General features: G+C 38.1%; 1 protein-coding gene across 2 annotated transcripts in view; it reads left to right on the forward strand.

Moving 5' to 3' along the window:
- The window catches only part of ZNF438 (zinc finger protein 438), a 125,885-nt gene that overhangs the window by 86,787 nt on the left and 20,890 nt on the right, over positions 1–18,208 (forward strand). For both annotated transcript variants that reach the window (XM_019508208.1, XM_019508207.1), the window contains one exon: positions 13,763–13,818. In XM_019508208.1, the coding sequence (XP_019363753.1) occupies positions 13,788–13,818 (31 nt within the window). In that variant the 5' untranslated portion in view covers positions 13,763–13,787. The remainder of the gene's footprint in view (positions 1–13,762; positions 13,819–18,208) is intronic.

The raw sequence follows: 18,208 nt of genomic DNA on the forward strand, positions 1-18,208 counted from the left end.
ACACACACACAAGCTTGGATTTCCACAGCGCTCTCTCATTCACTGGATGCAGAAGTGAGTAACTTATCAGAAACTTAACTAGGATCTTAGTTGACTGTAATCAAGTCGCAGATTAAAAGGCTGACAAGCCACTCAGATTTGCTCAAGGTTGGTTTTCTTTCTGTTTTAGCACGTCTCGCTGTGTGTGCTTAAGAGGGAAGGGACCTGCTAAGGTGGACTCAGCTATTTTATTTTCCTCCTACACGGGAGGCTGCTGATGAATGCTTCAGGCTAATAGAAGCATCCCAAGATCCCAAGGTCTACAGGGCCTGTGTATCCCAGGTGGAACAGGACACAGACAAAGACCTGAGTCCGGGTAGTGGTGGCGGTACCCCAGGTTTGTGGGTGTGCTCTAGGGAGGGGGTGGGCCAGACATAGGCACCCCCAGAGGAGACGCTCGGAGCTTGGTTTTTGGCTGTGTGCAGTGAGGTGGGCAGCTCAGGGCAGGAGCGCTCCCTACTGGCCTTCCACAGATGTTATCTGAGAATGTTGTTTTTAGCAGGATTGGAGCAATTGCATAGCCATGATGGTCCAGGAAAAGTACAAGAGACAAGGGTTTTTTAGTGGTATCTTTTATTGTACCAGTTGTGTACTTGTGGAGGATGTAGGGCAGGCTTTTAGGCACAAAGTGCCATTCTTCCAGTCTCAGATAAAAGTTCTTTTTGTCATTTGAAATTAATTCACTGTGCCACAGGATTTCTATGCTAATCTTACCTGAAACTTATGTCATGATGTACATCAAATAGTAAAGGGAATATCTTAGAAAATGGTCTTTCAGTTTAATTTTTTATTCCAGTGCAGGTGTACTATATTTTCAGCACTTTCTAGTAAATTGTAAACATAGCTATAGTATTGAATGCTACTTAGCACTTTCTGTCTTGATTAAATTTATTTTTAAAGTAGCATAAGGTATCTGAGGTGGGAGTCAATGGAAGGGAAAAATAGTGTGATTGGGGAAACAATGCTTTTGGTTACGGAATGAATAAAAAAAGGAAGAAAATGGGAAAAAATTAATGATAGACACTGTGGGTGCAGCCAGATGAGTGTGCACATGCAGGCATTCCCTGATTCCCTGTACTGCTACTTGGCAGCACATTGGGGGGAGGGTTGCAGGGGGGCAGGGTTTACACTGGGAGATAAACCTACACTAGAAAAAGGTGGGGCAGCACATGTGGCGGCAGCCTGAGACCAGGTGCCACCTGAAACAAGAGCCTGGCTGACCAAAACTACAGTCCAGCTGCTAGCCAGGCCCCATGCTGCCAGATCGCCATTGCTGGAGCCCTGGGCGGCCCTCAGGACCCCAGGTAAGGCTGCTGGGGCCAGCCTAGGTGCTAGCTGCAGCCTTTCCTACCTGACCTGGGGCAACTTGCTATTTTATTTTCCCTACCTGACCTTGGGGTACATGCATGGGTGTTCCATGGGGACAAGCAGCACCGGCATATATTGTGCCGCTGCTGTTTGTCCCCAGGAAAATTCACATGCCTGCACATCTTGATCCGGCTTGTGAGGAAAAATAGCACTGGGAGAAATTAAGGTTTTAAAGTAGAGTTTGGAGTAAGATTTTATTCTGTAGACATGAAGAATTAAAAGAAATACTGATAAGAGACTGAGATTATGGGAAATGACAATTAGCTATATGTTTTGTTTAAATTGATCAGAACAAAAGAGTTAATAAAGCTAATATTGTGATAATTACAGTAGATTTTAGTTAGTAATCTGTTGAAATAAAGTGAGCAGTTCACCCTTTGCAGAGCTTTTTTCAGCTATCTGCAGAATCAGGAAGAAAACAATGCATTAAGGTTGTCTCTGTAACAATAAGAGAAAGAAATGTAAAATTTAAATGAAAGTTTAGATTCTGTTACACATTTCAGTGGCAGAAATGAGATGCCACTGTACCAGAATTGCAGTAAACCAGGACTCCACTTAATGCTGTTCAAAATAATACTACTTGTAAAATGTTAGCAAGGAAAATGAAGTGACAATCTATGAAAAATTATATGGTTCTTTGACATTCTAATTGTCACTAAGAAGCATGGCAGAAGCCTTGGTACTCTGATTACTTCACTTTTTAATTTGTTAGGATAGTTTAGTTTTTCAAATACATGTTCATATACGTGCTTTAACGTGAGAAAATAGAAAGTCACAAAAAGAAAAACCTACTACAGGACTTCCTCCCCTGCCCCACCTTTTTACATAATGATATAAAACAGTGGTTTTTCATCATTCTCTAAAAGTCCCTGAGCCCTGTCACTTGCAGATAGTTGTTATTTTTTTGTAAATAAGAATGACTGAGGTTGCACTCATTCTGCAATCTATAATTCTGTGGAATTATTGGAGTATTTTAACTCATATGATGCATACACTTCTACATTTTTTCAGTATGTGAATAAGTAGAAGTGTCATTCAAGTAATTTCAATAGGTTTGCTCCCTTAGAAAAAAAAGGAGCAAATCTGCATTTGATAATTTGTGCAACCAAAAAGAAGTAGTTGTACCATCTGTGTTTGCTAGGCTATCCTGTAAGTTTTCATTGTCAACCAAGTACTGTTGAAAGTAGCATATAATCACAGACATAGGCACAATTCCATTCTAGCAGATAGATTGTAGGCATGCTAGAGAAAGAAGTGGAGGGACCACATCTGAGTGAAAAGTGTGAAATTCCTGTCCAGGATTCTCAGAATAGCAGTCAGCGCATGAGATGCTTAAAGTTAAGGGAATATGTCATTAGTATTCCAGCTCAATGATGAAATGACTGAAAATTTGAAAATAGTCTAGAGTAATATAATACCTATTTAAGATTGAGGTGATTCTGCAGTATGAGAAGTGAGTTAAAAATTAATTAGATTATGATTGTATGGGATGGTTTGGATAGGGATGATCCTGCTTCAAGCAGGGGGTTAGACTACATGACCTCTGGAGGTCCTTTCTAGCCCTACTTCTCTATAAAGCTTCTATCTCCTTACCTTTCTACAGAAGATACCTGATGACTATGGCCAAAATAATTCTGAAACCGAGACAGATTTCTCACTGAATAACTTGCCTTGGTTTGGAAGCATAGAGCATGTATAATTTCTGGTGTCTCGCACGTTATCTTTTCAGTCAGTCTAGGATGAAATTCTAACAACTTAATACTATTTAAAATGGATAGATTTTAATGAAAATGAATTATTTATAAAGTTAAAACATAGCATTTTCACAGATGTAAATCAACTGTTTGTTATCTTTTTTTTCTTTTCTTTCTCTCACTCTCTTTTTTTTTTTTAAGAATTTGGCACAGTGCCTTGGTGCTTAATTTATAAAGTAGCCAAGCACTACAGGGTTTTGGCAAATGTACTTCTTTGAGCAAATGCTTTGTTTTGTCACCTCAGACAGTCTTTTAGGTATGTCATTTTCTTCCCACTTGGTATTTTTGTCATGCTGCATAAGTTCAGTTTTATGGTCTTTCACTGCCAGCCAAATTCTGCCTTTAAATACTTGTGGGTCTCCCCTAATTTCCATGGGATCTGTGTATTGGATCAAAGGACAGAAATAATTCTTCTGCTACTCATTCCAGGACTGTTCTTAAAGTTTTCTAAGAGTTTCTGAAAAAGCAGCAGTCAGAAGTTAAAGGTCATTGTGCCATTCTTAACTTGTATCAGATTGGTCACAAAATTGAATTTGATCTGCAGTTATGTGCAAAAAATACGAGAAAGAAAGCAGAATACTCCAAAAATGTGTCTTTCTCTATCTCACACCTATACTTGTTGTCTCTAGATTTCCTCTTTTTATATAAAAATAGATTTTTACCAATGCACTATTTATAAATTGGCAGTTACGTTACTTTATTTTTCATTTATAGTTTGCCATTTAAAAGACAGGAATTAGGTTTCATGTCCAAAAAGAAACCCATTGGTATTCTTTAGCAATAGAGATTTCTTTACCATTATTCCCTGACCTGCTTTTCATCTGGCATTGACTTTCAGTGGCCACCTGGAAGAATCCTCTCTCTTGCCAACGATAGCTTGCCACCACTTAATTCCATATCAGTTCCATCTGCCTTCTGGATTTCCTCTGCATGGGAGAAAAAGAGCTGCACTGGCTTCAGCAAGCCATCCATATGAATCATGAATCTGTACTAATGTGGGGGAGTCTAAAGAACTCTGTCCAAAATGTATTCATTCTATAGAGCACTTGCCTTTTTCTGGTATTAAAGTGGCCTCTTTCCACCTGTAACTTTAGGCCCTTGTGTACAACTAATGCTCATCTATTCCAAACCATATGTAAATAGAAGCAAGATAAAACATAACAAGACAATCACAAAAAGGATGCCAGTTTGGATTGAGAAGGTATTAGGCAATGGTAGTAATTCAGTGGCGCTCAGACTTTTGGCCCCATGAGCCAGATGAGTGGTGTGGGGCCAGTCCATCGGCCAGGTAGAGCCCTGGGGCTCGGCATACCCCCTTCTCTCCTGCTCCTTGCCATGTGCCAGGATCGGACTGGGGCCTGCACTGCTCCCTTCAGTGTCCTGTGCATTGGGTTTGGACCCTGAGGGCATGGCAATGCAAACCACCTGTTAATATTAGGTCCCAGGGGCCCCAAATACTGGGATTGTTGCTCTGGGGCCCAGTGCTGCCCTCATCCAGCCCTGCATCTGGGATTCCATGCCTTTTCTAGCATACAGGGCCCAGGGCTCTCCATGCATCTGCAAATTTGGTAGCAAGGGAGTGGCCCCCCGCTGTCAATTTTCCTGACCCATGGAGAGCCCCACGAGCCGAGTGACACAGGGCCACAGGTCGTATCTGGCCTGTGGGCTGAGGGTTCAGCACACCTCTAGTAATTACCTCTTCACTTTGTTTTGAAACTTTCCAAACCTGTGAAAGAATTTGGTCTATAGGAAGGTGGAATATTGGGACAAATATGGCTATTTTTTTTCTTTCAATGAGCACAAAGAGTTTTGTGATATAGTTCCACTGTGTGCTCTGGGAGTGTGCAGTGCTTACAAAGAAAACAAAGTAGTAAAATTACTTTTTAAAGTATAAAAGAATGTCTGAGTGGCTATAGATCATATAGCTAAGTTTTCTAACTTGTATTCTAAACTATAGCAGTCTTCAGTTTTTCTTTTAATTTTGTACCTCTAAAGTGAAATTATGTAATAAATACATTAGTTAAAATAATATTTTTATATGCCTAGTTTTAATTAAACTTTGTAATTAAGCTTAATGTAAGTGAAATCACAAGGTTTGATTAACTACTTCCTTTTAGTTGTCTGAACTTATGTTCTCTGCATTAGAAGGTACAATCATCTTATTTGAGAAGCTTTGTTCCATTAACAAAAGACAGAAAAAATAAATTCAGTTAGGGTCATAGTGGTTTAATTTAATAGTATTACAATAATAAGTACTATAATTAGTTTCATATTCTTCTTCCTTCCCAGAGGACAAGATTTTTAGTTTTGATGCCTACTTAAGGCATGAGAATGACAGCAAAATTAATGTCATAACCTTTACAGCCTGTTTATAGTTTTCTGTGTAGTACCCTAAAGGATTTTATGAAATAGTGTAACATCTAAAATAAACCACTTAGTATGGACAAGCAAAAATTAGGTTAATTGGGTTCACTGAATAGTCAGATGCTAGAATGTCTATCAAGGCATACATTTCATACTTAGACAAAAATCGCTGGTATTTTTCCATTAAATTATCTTTTAAATTACTACGTGTGTACACTCTTCTCCTTTGGAGCTACTGTTTCTTAAAGTCCAATTTATGATGTAGTTTGGGATTTTTTCAATTTATTTAATCTAGTTTTGTCCTTTTCAGTAATGAAATCAATTTGTCAATTTCACTTTTCACAACTACAAAGTGACAGCTCTTGATAAGCTATGTTCTGTGACACTGATGTGAATTTTTCTTTTAGTAGAGTCCTGTCAAAGACAGCTGTCTCTCCAGCCTAGTTGAACTTCTGACGTTAGATTTAATTCCTTTTTTGCCAAGTAACAACAGGAACCATCCTGAGGTCCAGATCTTGATCCTTTTAATTCAGTGTTGCATATTATTTTTAATAGTGGAACTAATAAAATCATGACTATGTAGTCTTATTAAAGCCCTAGAAATGAAATAGGTCCTAGGTAGAGAGGATAAAATTGTTAATTATGATGCAGAAAAGGCAAAAAAAATCAATTTTTTTGTTGTGTATGTGGAAAGTAGATTAATATAGAGCACTGTGTGAATATTTTCCTGCCCATCAGTATCTAGGCAGAATATTAAACAGATTGTTTAACATTCTTACTAGAGGTAAATGATTGTAAACCAGGAAGCTGGTATAACTACATACCACACCCCCCCCAAATAAGAGAAGCACCTTGCTTTTTGGGAATTCAAGATAAAGTAAAAAAGGATTTTTCCAGTATGGCTCCATAGAACTGCCACTGCTGCTGCATACAGGAATCAAAGCAGGCTGCTTCTGCTTCAAGCAGAAAGTCCGCTTCCCTGCTTAAGACATGCACTGCTATTTTCGGGGACTGATTTTTTTGGGGGAAAGATGCATGTTGTATGTGAATAAATATAGTATATTTCAGCATCCTGAAATTGTTGGCTGAGATAATCTATCTTGTGTGCTGATATTTTTAAATAAATCTTGAATTGTAGAGGAAGTTACAGAACACTGGAAATGTTGTTAATGTTATGCCTATATTTAAAAAGACAAGTGGTATGACATATTATTATGGAGTGGTCAGCCTGTAATAAATTGTGAGCAAAAGAATGAGAAAGCCAATGCTGGGTTCAATTATGGAAGCATTAAAGGCTAAGAAAGTAACTAAGGCCAGTGAACATGGTTTTATGGAAAATAGGTCTTGTCAAACAAGCCATAATTTCATTTTTTCATAAGATTACAAGAAGAGTTGATGATGGTAACTATGTGAATGTAATACATTTAACATTTTATAACATGTTTGACTTAGTACCTCAAGCATTCTGGCTAAAACAGAACCAGTCAATATTTAGACGAAGTGTTTCCACACAAGGAATTGTTCTGGAATAGCTGTCTTAGTAAATTTTCTAATTTTAGGCATTTTGAGGCAACAGCAGCAGTTATGTCTGGCACTAACCCCGAGATATTTGGTCCTTGCGCTCCCAACACTTCAGAGCAATTCTGAAAGGCAAGGCGAGATGAAGCACAAATATAGCTCCAAGCACAATATGGGATCACTCTACAGTGAGGCAGGACTCCTCCCAAGAAAAAAAACCAACCCTCTGAATTCTTTATAGCTCTGTCATAAACACACCTTTAACTGATCCTGGCGGAAAAGTTAGTGATTTCCCTAAAAGATTGGTAAAGAGTGTAGGGGTGTGGTTGGACACAGGATGCTTTCTCCTGTGATTGGTACCAAAGAGGGGAAAAGGGTAGACAACCTGGAGAGAAGTTTTACAGGAGAGTACACCTCATAGCTCAAAGAAGCTGAGCTGAAGGAAAGAGATGCAATTCCCAGGACCTGGCCAGAAAACAGCTGTGGGAAAGGTATGCTAGGGGTGGTAGCAGGATTGCCAGAGATGTCTGGCTTGGAGGATACTAGAGGGAAACCAGCAGCTTGAAGTTGCAGAAAAAGGGATGAGTTACAAGTCCCAAGGAAGAGAGGGTTGAGACTAAAAGACCTATTATTTAAAGACTGAGTAATTTAGATCCCAATAGGAAGAGCATTTAAGTACTCCAGCCTGTAAGTAATATTGGAAGACCTGGAGGGAAACTGAGACTGAATGAGTAATTCCACAGTAGACCAGCTGTATAGAAGAGAAAAATAAACAGTATAAGTAGCTGAGATATTCAATTCAGATCCCAATGTTGGCATTTTGGATTGGGTGATGCTGGAAGGACAGCAACAGACCCAGATACCAGATGAAATAGTGGTGTTGACATCTGTGGATTTGCCTGAATCATATGTTCCAGACTGTGGAGAACTTGGACTTTGTAAATGCAGAAATTCAGTAAAAGTGTTATGTCCTGTTTGGCCATAGATCTGTATGTGATCATCCAAAATATGGTAATTGCTCCATGTACATGATAACTCATGACTTTGATCACCCAAAATGTTTTCAGGCTGTAATAAAGATGTCGTATACTCCTGTATGTTGATTCTTCTAATCTCTTTGGTGGTTTCCAAAATCAAACAAGATGGAGCCATGGTTATTCTAATAACTGCTTACTGGCCGAGATGTTTTTGATTTACTGACCTGCTGCAGATGCTATTTTAGCCACCTTTACAGCCCTGATTTCATATTTCCTCATGAATTGTTAGGGCCCTACCAAATTCCTGGCAGAAGTGGGTTGCATGGAAGCTCCTTAAATCTTGCAGGTTCCCCTGTGTGCCCCCCCGCCATTGCTGATTGGCTGAGGGGCCCTGGTGGCCTTGCTGCTGACCAGTGGGGAGGCAAAAATGGCACCATATTTAAAACCGAAGTTTTCACCTCCCTGCCGATCAGGAGCGAATGGAGGGGCCCCTGCACTGGGCACTGGGGAGCCTGCAAAATTAAAGGAGCTGCTGCACAGCCCACTTCCACCATTAATTTGTTAGGGCCCTATGTATTGTTTATCTGATCAGCTGGGTGTTGATTGGTAGAGTACACCAGGGACAGCTCCAGTCAGTGTGAGAGATCCTGATAAATAAAGCAAATAACTATATTTTTTGTTTATAGCATGCTCCAGAATAAGATGTGTGTCTTGTTTTTGAAAGGCAGAGGGAAGGAAAAAGATCTTTCTTTGGAAATACTGATAAGTAGAAGTAATTGAGTAGCAACAACTGGCATTACTGTATTTCCTCAGTTATTATGTGTACCTCAGTTTCCAGCAACTGATATTTTGGGAAAAGGTGCAAGTTGTACAAAAGAAAATATGATATTAATAAAAATGGAAGAGATTCTTGGTATGGTTGGCTTAGTGCAGCCTGGACTCTGTAGATTATAGTACCTTGTGCTGATTACTTGGGCTGTCAATGCCTACCTCATAGTGATTATGGCATGTCCTTCATCTTTGCAGTCATGCAGTATGGTCTTTTGCCTCCTGGCCTTGAATTTCTTATAGACCTGTTTCTGTAGACTTTGTTATAAACTTAGTTTCTAGTTAGAAACTTGTTGTCTTGGGAGTCATAGGATATCTCTTTCAGAATGCTCCGTACGTCATCTCGCTCTGGAGATGCTGTTCCTATTTGCTTTCACGTAGGTGAGGAGAGTGAGCCAGCTCTAAGCACTTACAGCTTACCTTTCCCACACAGCATTTCATAGGGACAGGATGATACTGAAGCATTGCCCTGAGTTCATCCCCAGAGTAGTCAGAGTATTATCAGACTCAATCAGTAAACTTGTCTCCTTTCTTCATGAAGCCCCACACTATATTTAGAAAGAAAAGTTATATATGTTGAATGTTTCTATAGCCTTACTTAACAGTATTGACAGCCAGACAATTAACTGTGTCTTGGTTATTCCTGGTTATAATCAACCATTGCAAGGACCAGGCAAAGAATACTTAGGGATGTGAATAGACATAACTTTAAACCATTTTAGAAGGAGGATAGGATTTGAACAGGCTCGGTTACACCATTTATTTGGATATAGGCATGGACAGATTTAATAGTTACATTGAAGCATCTTTTACCGACATCATTGAATACTGTTGAAACACCCTATCTGTTTTAAGCCCTAAATGAATAATGTGGGAGTCTCACTGTGTTACTGGTTGACTTGTCTACCTCTCTGTCTAAATGTAGAAGCTCACTCCACTAAAGCTCAAATGACCTTCCCTGCCTGCTTCAGAAGGCTGATGATTTCCAAGCATGTGGACAGACTTAATAACTGAAATGCTGGAAAACGCTTCAGAAAGGAAATGTTTCAGGCAAGACATACCCCTGTACCATTCTGGGCTAGAACATTTCAAAACTCTGCAGCCTCCCCTGGTGTCAGCCAGTGACCACTAGAGCAGGCTGCAGCAGCCTGGAGCTGTGCTCTCAGTCTCTCCTTTTGCCTCACAGGGACAAATAGTAAAGGGAAGAGAAGAGCAGAAAGCCAGAGAGGAGAGGGAAGCTGGAGTGGAGGTGCAGCAGGGGGCTCCCAGATCCCCAGAACTTCTGTCTTCTGCCCCCACTTGCCTTCCTCAGAAGAGAGCAGTAGCAGGGATCAGAGCTGGAGGGCCTGGAGCTGGCATCCCCAGTGGTGAAGGAGGGTGGGGAAGAACTGGGTTCCAACCCCAGTTCCTACATGTGGTCCCTGTGCACTCAGGAGCACCCTGTGGGTAACCAAAAGTGAAACACTCCAGAGTAGTACTTCATTTTGAGAGGTGCTATTTTGGAGTGTTTCAGCACCGTCTAGAGCATTTCAAGGGGCATGTACCTCTGTTAGCTGACCCCTTGAAACATTTCAAAGGCCTTTGAAATGTTTTAATTGTTACATCTGTCCACACGCTGAAATATACAAGGTAACCACATATAATAATCCTTGCTGACTTTCAGCAAACATTGTGTGTAGAATGCAGTCGGATGCCAAGTTCAGGAGAGCAGTGCTACAGTCTCTGTGCTATAGCAGTGCTATACTCCTCATCCTACCATGCAAGAAAGATGCTGCTTTTACCAGTCACCTGTAGTGAAGTCTGTACTGACCTGCACTTGGAGAAAGAATAATTATTCACTCTACAGTACCTGTGGCTTTTCAGGGTAAGGATGCTCATTTGGAGCCCATGACCTGGCCTTTTCCCTGCTTTCAGAATCTTCAGGTAACATGAGACCCATCAGTGGTGACACTGAGATCTATGCTAAGAATATCATTTTGAAGAATGACAGTAGTTGTTGGATAACAAGTCTGATTTGGGTAATTGTTAGATAACAAGAATCCCAACTATGCACAGGTGTAATAGCAAGAAAACCTACTCTGATCACAGCCATGTGGTTAGAGAGGAAATTAACATAAAGCTGTGTATAAAATACCCATTATTAAGATTTAACAAGAAAAAAAAATCAGGCTGAATCAGTAAGTAAGCTTAAACCAACTATCAGTAAGTATTTGTCCGCATAGTCTGATAAACATAGGAAATTATTTTAAAAATTTGCAGTTAAACTTTATAAATTAAGGTCAACTTAAATTTTTGCCATTTGTATTTTGGTAATGACTTGTTGGCTATGAATCTTGGTAAGGTTAAACTTAAGACTACTTGAGAAGATTCTCACAGGCAGGATGTGTGCTGCTCACAAACCAAAGGGCAAATAATGGCTAGACATCTCTGTACATTTGAAGTATTCAGAAAGGAATACGAGAGTCAAGAAAAGGAGTCAAACTGCTAAAAATACAACCTGTAGAAGGCTGTGGTTTGACCTTATAAGTCACAGTGTCAGACATCTATAAATAATTGAAGTGCTCCTGGTGAAATCAAGCTTAATTGGAATTTAACTGTAGATTGTTCATTGCCATAGAAAAGACTATTACCGTCACAGTTCTATCTATTTAGAGGCCAAAAATCCCTATGGTAAATCCAGTATTGCCCTCTTGTGAGGAAGGAGAATCTGAGAAAATTTAATCTATAATCACTTTAATCTAATTTTAGAAAAATTAATCTATATAAAAAATCATCAGCTGGTGCAAAGAACTGGTAAATATCAGTAAGAAAGGATCAGGACACACAGCAGGTTAAATTCAGTGTAACGTACATTGGTTTTGCATATGGATGCAAGTTATGCTGCTGTCCAGGCAAACAGCTGACTAGGTCTGCTGGGGTAATTGCTGCTGTGGGCACAGTTATATTACCTCAATAGCCAATAGTATAGGAGTCAGTATGAATTGCCTGTATGAATTGCACAAACAGCTGCCCTGGGATAGAAGAGGCATACTACACTTTCTCCAGGATAAATTATATGAGTATAGGTTTACCTTTGATTTCTTGGGGCATTTCTACACCAGATACTAGTAAGTTATGTTGTTGTCTGTCTACTCCTTCTGCCCCCCACCCCCACAAGTATAAATGTGTAATGTCCAGGCTATAAGTTTTTTATAGACTTTTATTTGATTTGATGTGAAATATTTAGGAGGACCTTTTGCCACACTTACTCAGTGTATATAAAAGTTCTTGTGTTATGATGCTCTATAAGGCATTCATAAAAGACCTGGCAAGAAAAGTAAATAACACTTATGACTGAAGTAACAAAATTCCTAATTCCTAATTCTTAGTAGCTTCTGAGGTTTATTGTTTGGTCCTATTTTAATTTACAATTGGTCCCCAGTATTTACAGTGGCAATGCATTCATATTTTACTAAAGATGAACTGTAAAACTTGTTGAGAAAATCATTAAAAAATGTAAGAACATGAATGCTAACTCAGTAGTGTGTGTGCACTGATTTACATGTTACAAATTTATTTTGAAAATAAAATTGAATGTTGAATGTGTTTTTATTTGCTTAGTGTGATAGTGTTGAGTGTATTAGAGTTTCAGGGGGTTGGATAGGTCAGAGGATTAGTATGGTAATGAGACTCAGAGCATTTATGCTTTTAACCTCTGCCATAAGATACAACGTATTGATGACCCAAAGTTACTGCCATCCAAGTAGAATTCCAACACCGTAAGAAGTTTATTTTACAGGTCAATATATGTTACATCATAATTTGATTGTGATTTTTATATGTAGGCATGTTGACACTATATTTGTAGTGTCACAGTTTCGTGTGTGTTGGAAAACTTTTCAGGATAGCCATATCCAAAACTGAAGCAGTCATACAAAAATTAGGACTGAAGCCAACAATATGGTCTGATTACTGATCAGCAACCTTTTAGTGTCTTTTCTCTGTATATATAATGTATAAGACTTGAGCATCATGTTACATTTGGCACTTCTTTGAAAATATTTTCTGAGAAGTCAGTAACTAAATGGGACATAGCAACTGAACTCTCAATTTTAAAGGTGGCTTTGTCACATCGGGATTGAAGCGTGCTGCCTGGAAAATTTAAAGTACTTTTCACTACTGCTATAATTGTGGAACTGTATGCAAAGTACTTTTACCTTCCAGTGTTGTTATTGGGCCTTTTAAATTAAAACTTAAAATAGAAATCTGTCTATTTAAAATTACACAAAGCTTTGGGTGGGGTGATCTAGTTGGGGGATGGTCTTGCTTTGAGCAGATGGTTGGACTAGATGACCTCCTCAGGTTTCTTCCGACCCTAATTTTCTGTGATTATGACTTATAATATTACTTGTCTCGTTTAGTTACTTTTTATGTAATTTCTTAGTGGTTAGATTTCTTTCTGCTTGCACTTTTTACAAATTACTGATGAAAAAAATCAGGTCAAAATAATTAGAGATTTTGTTATGGTGTCTTCTAAAATACAGAGACAGCCTCAAAGACATGACATGTAGCTGTGCTTGAAGTGGCAACTTGCTGGCTAGTTTCTGCGATGTTTATAAAATACTTTGAGAGCTCAGGTTGTCAAAGCTTGTCATTTGAAAGTTCATTATTTTATCAGACAACTCATACAGCAGTTATGAATGACATGGAAAAATAATTTGATTTGTACATTGAGGACTAAATAGTCCTGATCACATCTGATGACCCTTGTATTTCTAATTAGAAAGGATAGAAAAGTTTCCCTCCTACCTCAGAATCAATGACTTGTAAATCTGTTCAAAATTGTATTTATTGAATGTGCACTATTATAAAGTTTATTTTTGAAACTTAAGACATCAAAAAGTTGAACTACCTGCATTTATTTCTCTTCTGCAGGAATGTTGCTTAACTATCAAAGGACATGATGCAGAATCCTTTAACTGTTTCTGGAGGTATGGTATGAATTCTATGCATTTTAGACAAAACTATAGTTTTGTCATTTGGAATGTAGTAGAATATTAATAGAAATTAAATTACTCTCTATGGAGCTCATATCCAACTTATTCTATATTCACTTTGTTAATAAAGTAAAACTGGCTGAGTGACACATTCATGATAGTAGTTAGAGCACTTTAGAGTTTTTGCTGTGAAGAGGATTGTTATTTATTTATATTCACCATCTGCAATTGAAGGTGGAAACTAATGTAATTTGTATCTAACTCATTCAGCAGTTTTCCATTACTGTAATATAATTCTAGTCCTTTTTAATAAATCTGAAGATTATGAAGTTTAATTTAATTTTCACCTAAAATTATAGTGGAATTTGGAAACAGAATTTTGAGACTGTTTTACTCCACCAGTAATCAGTGTAATTTTCCCATTACAATACAGACAAAATGTTAAATGGGTGATGAGATAGTACCTTATGTGTTTCTTGTTCCTGTTGAAGGGCATTCACTATCAGGGGGCATTCAGCTGTCTTTTCTAGTAAATTAGCATTTAAATAGAGTTAAACTCTGGGTGTTCTTTTCTCCCAATACTAGTATATACATGTATGTGTGCTGTAATGCATGTTCACAATGCTGTGAATTTTGATTGGACTTTCAGTTTTAACTTTAATTCCATTGCTATGTCAGTCTGTCACAACGCAGACTTAAATGACTTGAATGCTATTTGTGTTAATAGTAGTCTTAAAAACTGAGAACATGCACCATAGATGAGATATGATAGATCATTTTAGAGTGTCAATTAAAAATGCAGTATTTGGCAAATTTAGAAACAAAAGCCTACTGTTTAACCAGAAGACATGTTTAAATGCATTTTTGCCATTTTTCACATCTGGATATTTTACACAATGCTATGAAAGAGCTGAAGGAATTATTGTGGTATATCATGTAAATGCCTTATAGTTAGCAGATTCTTAGCCCGATGAACTATTATTCCTTTGGTGAAATGCTTAACATTTTATAAATTCATTTGCCCTTGGTCCTAACTTTAAAAATCATTATTTTATTTTCATTTTAAATTAAAAGGATTTGGCCATCTTGTGGACAAACTAAATGTTTGTCTTTAATGTTAAAGAGGCAAGGGTTTCTTTGTTGACATAAATTTAGACAAGCTTTCAAGTACAAGACATTCTTTCACCATTTTTGAGGAAATAGAAAATAAAAAGCTTAAATTGGTGATATTAGTTTCTTAACTTGAAGACAATTGAATCAGATTTTTAGAAGCGGTTTTTAGAATGTCCATTCCAGGTTTATGTCATATGGGCCAGTTTTCAGCCCACAGTGAATATGACAGCAGAATTATAAACCTGGAAAACTGTGGAGTTATAGTGGAAATGTCTAACAGGATCCTGTCTAGAATTACATCAGGGTGAAACTATATAATCTAAAAATTTAGTGGTCCTGGTGTAAGATGTTGTGTTCTTTTGCCATAAACAGTATTTAGTCCTTTTGGATAAAAAATTGGACTTTTTTTCCTAAACATGTAGTGGCACTATGAAAATTTGGAGTGCATTAACAGTTCATAATGATTTATGTCCAATGATAAGCTGACATAGTTCTTATGAATAAGTGGTGTGAAAATAAATTATAATGGAGGGGGAACCTATCGGTCAATTACACACACACAGTACTATTGTTTTATCAGCCTATAAATCTACTCTTTGAAAGTACCCATTATTTTTTAACCAACTACAGAAAGTCATAGCAGTTACTGTTCACACAAGTTCTTTGATTGACAACCCAAGCCCTTTAGTCCTACTATTTGTGATATAATAGCCGGAGCTCTATTGTAATTTGATATGTACTCCTGCAGGGCACATGTATCCTGGTCAGCCTACATATTTATCATTCCTGAAGGAAACAGTACTTCATGAGCTAAAGTTTTCAAAGGGATTATTGCTCCAATGACAAAGGAATTGCCTTCGTGATAAATATGTAAATTTTGTGGATTGACTGTTTTCCTCTAGAATTTGGAAAGCTTTACAAAAATGTCATTCGTTAGTAAACTGGTGAATCATAATTGCGTCTTATGATCTAATGTTACATGCAGAATTTCACTTGAAAGCTGACGTTTCTAGTTGGTATTTTGTTCCCTTCATTCTGGAAACTTAGATTTTTCAAGTTTGCTATAGGACATGCAGAATATCATTATGGATTATCAGCTGTTTGGAGAGCTCTTATTGCTTCAGAATGGAAACACTGTCAGTTTTATAACACTTGTCCTCTAAGCAAGGCTAAAATGAGCTGGACTTATTAAACTGGCAAAATCTAATGATGCATTTTAAAATATTTCCTAACATTTTAGGAGTACACAATTGAAAAAGTCTTATGAATGGCAAACTAGAAACAAAGATTTGCTGCTTGGGTATATTTACTTTAATCAACAGCATATTAAAAAAAAAATCAATCACCCATTTTAGTTCAGCATGTATCAATGTCAGTACGGTCGTTTGGAGCTAGAAGCTCTCAAACTTCAATTAACCATGTAAATGTTCTTCATAGCATCAAATCTCACTTTGTCAGAACCCCTGCTGCCTTTATATCATTAACATAAATGCAGGTGCAAATAGCATTTATGTACTTTGATAGAAAGCAGTTGGAGACGTTTCACTGTGGGACACAACACTTTCAGATTGTGTACATCTGTTCAAATAATGTATCCAAGCCCAGTGACATGAATGCAGGGGATAAAAACATCTGCCCCTGAGACCATTTGCTGTACAACAGATGCTTACATCTTTATTTATGCAGATGGCTTGTGTGATGACTAAGCAATGATGAAAGAAAAAAGTTTGATAAAGATTTCTGAGTGTTGGTGAGACTAAGAAAATATGCCAGACATTTTGTTTTCAAATATCTAGCGCAAAAATGGAAATCCATAAAAGTCTACTTATGCGTTTAGTAAAACAAACGCATTGTTCTTGGCATTAAGTGGATTGGCACAGAAATCATAAACAGAAATTTGGCTCAGATCAGCACAAAAATTCCAGTGTAGTTATGAAGGACAGTAAAGAGATTACTTGGAATGATGGTTTTTGACAAGTTTGTGTTGTGCTTAAAGATTTTCATATCCACATTCAAAGTTATAAAAAAAAATCTTGATTAAGAAATATTTCAGATTTGCAAAAAAAAGTAATAGGTTAACATAACATCTTGAAAGGCTGCTAAATAAAGAAGAGTTTTGTGTGTGAAAGTTAATATGTGATGCTATAAGTGGCTTCAAGGTAGATACTATTTCTCGGTAAAAATATATAGTAAAAATTATGAAGGCACAAGACTTGTAGTTTAACATTTCTGTTGTTTTTAGATTATTGTGGGATCATTCACTTGCATAGCTATGCTTTGTTGAAATGGCTCTTTGATTATCAACTTGTATTTTCATAACAGAGCATCCATTAGTCTGAACTAAACTTCTGAGTTAGACTTAACCAGCACACGGAAATGGAGGTGGCTTAAAATGGAACTTTATTTTTAGTTCAGACTCCCTCTGCTGGACTTTGGCAACATGGAACTCTTAACATTTCTTAATTATTTTTGCCTGTGGGAGATTACCTTGAGCCCACAACTCTCCACACATGTGCTTCAGGGTGAGAGAACACCTAGACACAAAGTGTTGGGTTCTCATAATAAACATCATTTTCAATTATTAAAACTAGAAAAACTTGGTGAGCTGTTTCTGTAGGGCTACCTGAGGATACCTCCTGCATATTCTTATCTTTCTACTGGTGCCTGTATCACAGGGGCAGGCAATTATTTGGAGGTCCACTTACCAAATTTTGGCAAACTGTCAAGGGCCGCATGAATAGCCTCACTCCTTGACAGATGCCCCCCCCCCGGTTGCCAACTTGGGACCAGAAGTCCTGCCCCCTAACTGCTGACCTTTGCCACCAGAAGTCCCTTACCTTGCCCCCAGAAGTACTCCTTTTGGCAAGAGGGTTTGCCATCTTGGAAGCAGAAAAATACCAAATTATATTCTAAAAATCAAGCATCTACTACAACATTCATTAAGTTGATTTCAAAAAATATTTTTGTCCTGATTTGCTTGTGTTTGTGTAGTGTACATAGAGGTGATTGTATAATAGCTTAAAATTAAGTCTTACTCTTGTATATTGTGGGGGCAGTGTGTGGGGTATGGGTGGAAGGGTATAGGTTTGTGGGGGGAGCTGTGGGTATGTGGAGTGTGGAAGAGGATAGGTGTGGGTGTGTATGGAGTTTAGGGGGGTATGGATGTGGGGTAGGGGAGCATGTGGGGCTGTGCGTGGATATGTGGGGTGTGGGTGGGTATCAGGTTTGTGGTGGGCTATGAGTGTGTGAGGGGAGGTTGGCTTGGGGGGGG

This window comes from Gavialis gangeticus, unplaced genomic scaffold (genome assembly GCF_001723915.1).
Source record: "Gavialis gangeticus isolate Ggan-Ray unplaced genomic scaffold, GavGan_comp1, whole genome shotgun sequence".
Classification (NCBI taxonomy): Eukaryota; Metazoa; Chordata; order Crocodylia; family Gavialidae; genus Gavialis; species Gavialis gangeticus.